At 35.1% G+C, this 10,485-nt stretch overlaps 1 protein-coding gene across 1 annotated transcript; it reads right to left on the bottom strand.

The window, feature by feature from the left end:
• Window positions 1–7,179: 7,179 nt before the first annotated feature.
• Window positions 7,180–7,899, bottom strand: LOC120283745 (ethylene-responsive transcription factor 3-like). The gene has a single exon (XM_039290473.1). It carries the CDS (start codon window positions 7,824–7,826, stop codon window positions 7,329–7,331), a length of 498 nt encoding a protein of 165 aa, XP_039146407.1. The 5' UTR covers window positions 7,827–7,899; the 3' UTR covers window positions 7,180–7,328.
• Window positions 7,900–10,485: the final 2,586 nt, after the last annotated feature.

Raw genomic sequence — 10,485 nt, 5'->3', positions numbered from 1 at the left:
AAGATGATGACATCTGAACAAATAGCAATAACATCAAAGCGAGGTTTGTCCCATGCATTAAGATCCACCAAAGTGACCAAACCAATCAAATCTTGTCTCAGTTCTAGAAAGCACTCTACCAATGGACAAGTCATAACTACGTGGCAGTGGCAGCCTAAAATCATGTTTTTTATTTGTAGAAACCGCAATCACTCTTAATCATGATCTCTTGAATTAATTAAAGGTTTTGTTTAATTTGATGTTTTAAAAAATAATTACCTAAGTTTAGATAAAGTGAACAATCATCACATTCCACAATTATAGTATAAAAATTGCTACTTTACTATATATTTTTAAAAAAAAAAATATAAATAAATCATATATCAGAGATAAACACAAGTGTGAAATTATTATTTCTAACACATTTATATCTTTATTTTATTTAAATTAATATTTAATGTAATATTAATAAATTAAAAGATGATTTAACATTAGATAAAATCTCTTTGTTATTGTACTTATAGTGTATATTTATTCATCAACCCAACAATCACTTTGTCATGTCATCATTCACATTTTACATGGTTCTTTTGATTTTATTTTTACTTTAAAATTTTTAAGTTGATATTGCGATGATGCATGACATGATGGATGACATGTACACAATTATTATTAATTTCGTCTAGAAAAATATCAGTAAGTACATATCCTTTTATACTTAATTTTTATTGGAAAAGAAAAGGAAGGAAGGCAGCAATTTTTTAAACTAATATTAGACAATCACATTAAAAAAATTTGTTGTAAAATCTCTATTAAAAGCACTAAACTCATAAAATGAATAAATTTTGGAATATGAAGTGGTGTCAAGTGGACCGACACAGCATGAGCCCATTTTATCCCAAGTATTGTGTGTGCGGGAGTGATAAACCCCACTTTAAACTCGTGTACGGGTATGCCTCACCTACCACTAAGATAGGTCCAACACATGACTTAGGCTAGTAATATTGTATTTATATTTTTTTTTGTTTTTAATTCCAAAAATTACTAAAAAATTATTAGAAAAAAAATTGATAAACATGAATGCCTCATTAGGAAAAAAAAAAACTAAAAAATATACGTCATCTCACAAGGGGTTATTAAAAGGAGATGTGGGTAGAATAGTGCATAAATTACGATGACTTAACAATCTCTATAGATCTATCATTTGAGATAAACTAATACATGAAATAATAATGACCTGCTACATGCACCCAAAAAATATATAAAAAACACAAACCCATAATAGTAAATTCTCTTCCGTTGCAACTCTAGAATAATTAAAAATACACACCTAGATCAATGTCATTAATATCTATAGATCTATTTATATAAAGAAATCGGTGGAGTTACAACTAAGCTACCTTTGGTCCTACTTTTATGTTCTCGTTTTGCCCTTTAATGTTTTTTGTCCCCTAATAATTAGTGGCATGACATCCAAGTGCTATCCAAGGAGATCAATCTAGACAAGCTTAATCCTTCAAAAAAAAAAACAACATTAATCAAAGAATTTCAAACAACAAAAATGAAATCCAATCAAGAAAATAGATTAACAAAAACAGAACCCTTCTACAGAATACTTAGATAAACGTGAGATGAACACTGAAAGAAGTCCACATTTTTTAAAGTTTAATAGATTAAATGTTTTTAGAACCCTTATTGTCTATCTCTAATTTTTGGTGCTGCCAATTTTTTGAACTGTTTTTGTGTCTTTAAGCTTTTGGTCCCTTCCACATCATAGATTAAATGTTTGAAATCATGATTTGTTCATATTTTTAAAAAAAAATATTTATCATATAAAACAAAGAGGATTCTTGTCATGTATATTACCCGTCTCTAGAATCTCTTTGAAAATTTATCATATATACTTGCTAAAAGTTTTCAAATTTTTTAATACTCAACGTTTTTTTTTTTTTGTGATAAATGTTAAGTCTCATTGACCATCAATTTTTGAGTTAGAAGGGTTTTGAACCTTTCACTTTTGGCCTTGCTCATTCTTTATAAGTCTTAATTATTACATGTGAAAAATATATATAAGGGCTTATGTGTAATATCTTTTTTCTAGGAATATATTAGATTTTTAAATATCTAACATACTCATTAAAAAAAATAAATTGAATATAATTTCTTGTTTACACATAAAAATTAAAAAAACTCTTGCACTATCTGTTGATTTACACATTAAATAATATATTTTTCATAATAAAAAAATTATTTTTAATTTTCTAATATGATTTAATACTCATATTATATACTCACGTTTTTTTATACAATTTGATTTATTTTAATAATAATAGAAATATTAACGCATAAATTCTATAATAAAGTATCTTTGGTTTTGTCCAAATTTAGGAGTTCACATGAAATTAATATCAAAATACTTATGATTTAACTCTTAAAATTATTTTATTAAATAATTTGAGTAACTACAAACTAAATTATTATTTATTCACCATTAACGTAAAAGATGAATGACAATACAATTAACTTCTATGTTGAAGGGTGATGTTTTTTATTATGGTTTAAAACATAGTTGATAATTCGAGATGTGTGTGATAATTTGTCAGTGTTATAAAAAATATATATATATATATTTAAAATTAAGATTAAGATTAGGATTAGGATGAGATATTAAATAGAAAGTCACAAATATTGGTAACATAAACAATAATCCGGAATCTCTCTAATGTCCTTGTAACTTGTGAGTTTCTAGAAAAAAGCATTTATTAATTGAGCCGCCGGTCAAGTCTTGATGTTTTGTCGCTTTGTATATAGAGGTTTGAACCGGTTTACTTTCACTTTCACACTCACCATCTAAATTAACAAGTCTAGTCTATGGTGAAGATGCTCTTTATAAGTCTTAGACTTTAATTAATGGTGATAGCCAATTGATTTTTATGATAACACGTGTATATTTAATTATTGATTAATAAATAAAAGCACGTTTAACTCATGCTCTTGTTCTTGATTAGGACTTAGTGACTTATATATATCATACATTGAGTCATAGTTTATAAAATGCCTCATGATACACATTCTTAATTGATAATGAGATAGACAAGGGGTAGTATTGTCATTTCACTGACATTTAATTCAGATTCATGAATCTTTTGGTGTGGTTTTTTCTAGTTGCATGAACATCTTTGTTCATTTAGGTATTAGTTTTCATTGATTTTATAGTATTTGAAAGAGACAGGAGACCATTTCTTTTAGTTATTTAGTTATTTATTTACTTATAATTGGTATCTATAATACATAGATATATATATACATTGTTTTCTTTTCATCTATTTGTGATAGTGATATATAACATTTTATATTATTCTTGTTTTAACTTTTATATTCATGATTAAACTTTCTCCTAATCTTCATCTTCATTATTAATCTTTCATATATTTGTTTGATTATTTTTAGTTAGAAATAAAAAAATTGATTAAAAAAACCTGAATTTTATAGATATATTTTTTTAAAACAAAATATGAACAAACCATATGTTAGGGCATATATATATATATATATAAAAATAAACCACATTAATTAAAAAACTAATTATAACAAAATGTCTACTATTTTTAAAAAAAAATAGAGAAAAAAATACAGAACAAAACAGAAAAACAAAACAAGGTACAAAATAACTCCCACTGCATGGAATGAAAGAAACAAAAGCCTAGCTTTCCATTTAATCAGTATGTCTCCCTCTCTCTTGTTCCACTCATCTGAAGAGTTGAGCTATATATATATATATAACGGTTGCATCATTTGCGAACGTTCCTAGATTTGAAATATACGAACGTTCGTATCAACCGTTTGATTTTAATCGAACGGTTCAGCACTATTAAGTTAACAGTATCTCTGTGCACTATTTATAAGCACATTAAAAAGTGGGATATACAGTGTTTTAATCTAAACCACACAATTAATCTCAGTACAGTAACTGAAACAATCTCAACCGTTCTCTGTGCACTATTTATAAGCACAGTAAAAAATGGGATTTACAGTGTTTTAATCTAAACCAAAACTAAACCCAAATTAAACTAATCAACCTATCCCTAAATCAAAATTTCGTCTCACTATAGCGCAATTAAAGTTAATGTGCTCAAACGTCCGAGATGATATTTACCCATATATATATATATATATATCTAAATAATTCAACACATTTATGCTATCAGTGTTATATGGGTTGTGAATCTGGTGATTCAAATTTATCTTTTCCAAGCATAACGTAAAACATTTTATATTAACATAGCATAAGAAAATTGACTGCTACGAAATTTTACAACAACCCAATCAAATCAAATCAAATCAATAAATAATGCACTGTTTCCCGTACTAGAAAAATAATGTATAGAAAGATAGATAAGCATGCATCAACGTGGCGTCTTATGATTGGACAGTCTCTCCTATGTTTCCTGTTAGGGAGAAAGCAGGTGATCTGCTCCTGAAATGGCGGGCAGGGGCTATGCAAGGTAGATAGATGCCTGATGCCGGCTAATGAGAGAGTTTTTCAATGCGAGTCAAAAAGGCAAGTTATCGAAACCAACGCCAAATGACCCACCACCCATCCGTCCCAGTCCCAGTCCCTGTCCCAGTCCAAGTGTGCCTGCAAAGTCCCAACAACCAACCCATCTAAACGTGTCCATGTGACTGATGACCATCCAACCCAACCACGTTAACATAAACACCATCCACATGTCTGCCACGGTGACACTCAGATATCCTGAGCTCAAGTACGGCCATGCGTGTGCGATGACTCCTCATAACAAGCGTGAATGTGTTTGAGTGGTCCGAGTTAATATGGGCCCCGTGTGTGCGCCCAACCCCGCGCGCGCGCCCGCGGTGCATGTCCTGTCACAACGCGCTCCTTCACGAGGCACAACGCGCAGTGGTCGTAAGCGATGGCGGCCCACGTGCTGTGCTGTGGCGCGGTCTGCACGCACGCAACCGAACCCGCAGGCATCACGGCGTGGGCCACTACTACTACTACTAAACCTGATTCCCCCAGCAACAGCACTGATCAACCACTACCCCAGTCCACACTGCTACTGCTCTCTACTGCTCTACTGCTCTACTGCCACTGCTACTGAGCACCTGCTGCTGCTGCTGCTGCTGCTGCTGCAGAGCGGACCCAAGTCTTAGCTTTGGATTTAAAGTTTTTGGTCATTTGGTTTTTTGCTTTTATTTTTACCCAGTGGAACGAAGAATAGGAACCAGAAAAGTAACCCCTTTCTCACCATTATTACTACTTTGTAAGTCATAGCATGTGCTATTATAGCGCAAACAAACCATGCATGGAATTAGGACTTTATTTTTAGTTTAATAACAAGGGATTAGCTGTTTATGTTAGAAATAAGAACGACTTTATATAAAACGTGTTTTTTTTTTTTGTCATGTCATGTAGAGGGGGAATATTTGTTTGACAAATATTGAAGCAGGGTAAGTTCATGTACTTGATTTTAGTTATTAATTAATATGACTATTTCAAATTGAAAATAAATGTTTACCTTTGATCTTTTTAGTTCATATACCAAGCTTTCCACTTCGTCAATCATTTTAGCTTATGAAAGTCAAAGTTTCAAGATTTGGATACTTCGCATACCTAACATATCTTCTATCTTATACCATGTGTTTGAACAAGTACACAATAACGGAGAAGACCACATTCATTCATATATCAAATCATTAATTTTTATTTTTAATAAATAGGTGACAAGTGACAATTACCAAGCGCCAACCATTTAATAAAAATAAAAAAAATGTTCGTAAGTGTGAAGCAAATTTAAACAAATACACGAACTCTCACTATGCATAGACTTCGGGGTTCAATTTTAAAGTATCTAAAAATACAGACACAGTACCAATAGTAGACGAACAAAAAGTTGGTTAACCATTATGTATACTTTATAATCTTTAATAAAAATCAATCTTATGTATAGATTACTTTTTAACATTAAAATATATATATATATATTATACAAAAAAAATTAAATAATAATAATAATAAATAAACAACACAAGCTCCTGAACACTCTTGAGGTTGGCTGGAATTCCATGAGATCCAATAAAAGCGCAGTCCGGACCCCTACTCGTACGGTAGAGACACGTTTCACGACGTGAGTGGTCACCGTATCAACTCAGGCGATGCAAAAAGCCAGCATTACATGAACCGCAGATGATGTACATGGCCCACCAACGATGACCTCTCATGGACGACAAACTGGGCCCCACTTCGGCGATTAGATGTGTTAGAGAGAAAGAGAGAGAGCACGCCTGCACGTGATTCCGTGGTCCCCGTTCATTCACCGAGGCCCACATAGCACGTGCGAGTTCCAATCAATGACGCCGCCTGCCACTCAATCCTCACCATCAATCCCCAAATCAACGGCCCATAATCGTAGCCTCACTGTCGGAAACCCACCGGCGAGTAATTCTGTCGTTTTACTTTATCTTTCTTTATCTTTTTGGCGTCAATCACGTGCTGCATAAGATCTCAAAAAGCCAGAAGCCATCGCTAAACGGGCAGGGTATTTCTTTTTAACCCGAAACCCGAATAGAGTCTTTATCGGGTCGGGTAGGGTCAACCGTGCCCGTTAAGCGAGATAACCAAACGTGTGAGTGTGGTCAAAGGCATGCGTGTGTGCCTGGGCAAACGAGCGGCTGGTGGGCGCCGCATGTCCTGGTCGGGGCCTCGCACGCTTCGGAGCCGGCACCAGCCACGTGTCCACCAACCCGGCATTTGTGGACCCCACCCGCCCCTCGCTCCCCGCGACCGTATACGGCGCTCCGGGGCGGCCGCTTATTTTATCAATATATATATATATATTTATATTTGCAAAAAGCAGCACTTGACGGAGAATCGGAGATCATATAAACTTGTTAATTACCCAAGTTATCCTCTTGTCACACGACATCTGGGGAAAATCTGATGGCAGTTTCGTCTATTCAGACTGCCGCCCACAAAATTACCAAAATACCCCTGCAACAGCTATGGAGGTGGGGACTTTCTAATGACGGAATTGCCCTTGGGAAAAGGAGTATCACATTTGGTAATTGTAATATGATTTCAATGGCAGAATTGTCCATCGGAGAAGGTGAAGCTGTCGGCCACCATACACAGAGATCCAGTAATGGAAAATTTCTAATATAATAATTTAATGATTTATATATAAAAAAACCCGCTGAAAATGCGAAATTCATTAAGCTGTACAAAAAAAAAAGCCCGAGATGCAAACGAAGAGATCTGTAAAATAGAAGAAAACGAAGGGCTTAACTGAAAAAAAAAACAAAAAAAAAAGGAAGAAGACGATGTTGGTTCAGAAGAGAGGAGCAGGGAGGTTGAGATCGAAGGACAAGGGTCGCTTCTTCAGCTTCTCATCGGCGATCTTCTTTTCGTCGGCGTCGAATCGGAAGGCAGGGTAGTCGTTTCCACCGCCGCCGGGAGGACCAAGGAAGAGATCGCGACCATAGGCGGCGGATCTCCACGGAGGGATCGCCCAGGAAGAGGTCGAGGTGGAAGAAGGGTCAGAGTCCGGCGAGTAACCGAAGTTGGTCTTAGCCTTAGGGCCACGAAGGTTGCGAGCGGCTTCATCATAGGCGCGGGCGGCTTCCTCGGCGGTGTCGAAGGTGCCGAGCCATTTGCGGGTTTTTTTCCACGGATCACGGATCTCGGCAGCGAAACGGCCCCATGGACGCTTACGAACACCACGGAAGTGCGTCTCCTTGCCTTGTGGCGCCGGCGGCTGCGCTGGCGGTGAGTCGTTGTCGCCGGCGGCGATACCATCCTTCCTAAGTCGCAGCGTCTCGACGGCCATGGAGGTGTTCGACGAAATGGGTTAGAGAGAGTTGGGTTTGGGGGTGGTGGTATTTATAGCGAAAGGCACGGTCTTGGTTCCGCCCGACAAGAGCACAGTTACAAAGTTGGGTGAAAGCGGGGTTTTTCAGTAAATATTGAAAAGTTATAAGGGTGTAGTTGTAAAATTGAAAACATGGTCGCATGCATGCGGCTCAGCGCATTTATTGGGATGGCGGGGATACCCACAGCGCCCGCTCTCTATCTCATGCTCTCTCTCTCTCTCTCTGCGATTCGAGTCCGCCCGTGAGATATTTCTTACATTTTAATCCTTTTAAATCTATCAAATTACATACTATCTCTCGCACACACACACAATAAAATTTTATGTATTGTTTATCACAAATATGTAAATAATTATTTAAATATGAATATTTATAGGAGAAAATAGCGTGTTGAAATCCTGGGCTAGTCAAATGATTTTTACAAATAGATGATAAGCACTGCAGCGTTTTAAGGAGTAAGTCGAGGGCGATGCAGCGTATGGGGAAGCAGTCTTTCAATCTTGGCCACGCGCCTCGCTTTGGATGGATATAGAATTCGATCTCGGATCTTCTTCGAATTGAACGCCTACTGCAAAAGGCGCAGTGACGATTGACCTAAAAAGCCGGGTTGGTCGAAAGATAAAAAAATCTATGGTTGTGATTAAGATGTTATGCTCTCCAGAGTTAAATGGCGAGAGTATTCTCTAAAAAATGTTATCATCGTTTCTTTTTGTCGACTATCAATTTTATTATAAAAATAGAGTGTATGTTATTTTTTTTTTTTTTGGGGGGAATTGTTAATTTTATTTGAGTGTATAACTATTAACTAACAAGTAATAATAAGAAGAAAAAAAAAAAAGTTCCGGAGGTGCAGCGGACCACATTCTGGTTAGGACCACAAAAGAAGCTGATTGGAAGGAAAGAGTCAAAGGACCATCGATCAGACGGCTGCTGTGCTTCGGTGGGCCCTAACAAGAGATGCACGTGCGCCCGCTCCAACGTAGTTAAAAGATGGATCTCCGTACTCCCTTGTGTATGTGGGGTCCATCCAAAACAGATGATAAGTAATCCAACGTCCCATTTTAAGCCACGCGTCCCTCAATCCTCCTTTATTTTATTTGCATATATACCCCTGACAAACGCCATATTTACACTCATCTAAATATTCATTCATTTAAAAAAAAAAAATTAAAGTTGCCGTTTTAAGAGGGTCAAGGCGTTAGCGGCGTGCATGATGGGAAAACATTAACGCATTGGAATAATTAAATGGAATTAATTATGACTAATTAATTAATTAATAAGTAATGAATTATAATATATATAATAAAATGGGGGGGATTCGACGGCGGAGACATGGGAGTTGGGTGTGTGATGTGTGGTTGGATGTCTCCTGTGTGCCATCATGCCCATACCCCCTTTCTTTTGTCGTTTTCTAACTCCACACGGATTCTATCTTTTTTTTTTATTAATAACTAGTAAGTCTCTCAACCCGCGGTCGGCGCGTTCTGCTCACCATCCGCGGTTATCTTACCTCCTCTCAGTGAAGTTGTCTGTTCGTCTTCTTGTTTCAATACAAGTTCACACTTGAGAGGAATTTTTGGGAACCCACAATAAATTGTTTGTAATTATATATTCTTTTTAAAATTATGACTTTTGAATAAATGTTATTGAGAGGGTTTAGAGGTGAAATGTCTCACCAATGCACAATAAATTGTTTTTAATTATATATTAATTAAATCAATCACCACTTAATTTATTCCCAGTCCCAGAGTCTTGTATAGAATATTTCTGTCTTTGCCGAAAAAACAGATCTAAATCTAACTTATGTAAAGAGTGTTTATATATGTGTGTGTCGACTATAAAAGATATAAGTTTTAAAATTTATATACACTTACTAGTTAAGCCAATCACTTCTTAATCTATTTTCACGGTGATTGTGAATAGAGTATTTTTGTCTTTATCGGATAGACTGATTTAAATTTAACTCATGTAAAAAGAGGACACATATATGTTAAGATATTAACTGAATATTTATGCACAATCCTGACATAATTTGTTTATATTTTATTAAAAAACATGTAGTAATTAATGCTATAGATTTAGTTTTTGAGCTTAGATGTGGAATTTGTGACACTGTCTAATCTATGATATTGATATAGCTAGGGCAGTATGTGTACAACACCAAAAAGAAAAAAAAAAAAGGGGACTTTTGATGAGAGTTGATCAATAATTCCGAAGAACATTGTGAAGGAGGAATTATTTAACTGATTTACCTATCACATCACAAACTAGTAAATAAGATATTGTGTTAAGATTTTCTTTGCTCATAATCATCCTTACACAGACTTTTCTTTGTTGAGGTAATCTTTGTGTGCAGTTAGGGGTTGTTGTGTTTGGAATCAAGTAAACTTGTTTGATAATCTATTATTATTTATTAATAGCTGAATTACTATTTAATTACTTATGTTCACGATGAATCATAATTGGATTTAGTTAAATCCAACTAACAATTTAACCTATTTGAATCGTATGCATTGCCAACTAAAAGGGAGAGACATATATACCGGCTATCAAACACACACACACACACATATATATATATATATTTTGCAATCTTCTTGAAAAAAATTATATATA

This window comes from Dioscorea cayenensis, chromosome 19 (genome assembly GCF_009730915.1).
Source record: "Dioscorea cayenensis subsp. rotundata cultivar TDr96_F1 chromosome 19, TDr96_F1_v2_PseudoChromosome.rev07_lg8_w22 25.fasta, whole genome shotgun sequence".
Taxonomy (NCBI): Eukaryota; Viridiplantae; Streptophyta; class Magnoliopsida; order Dioscoreales; family Dioscoreaceae; genus Dioscorea; species Dioscorea cayenensis.
The sequence above is the reverse complement of the archived record's forward strand: the minus strand, read 5'-3'. Positions and strand labels throughout refer to the sequence as shown.

Bases quoted from the DNA above. Each gene is read 5' to 3' on its own strand.
- LOC120283745 (XM_039290473.1), bottom strand. From the start codon at position 7,826: ATGGCCGTCGAGACGCTGCGACTTAGGAAGGATGGTATCGCCGCCGGC.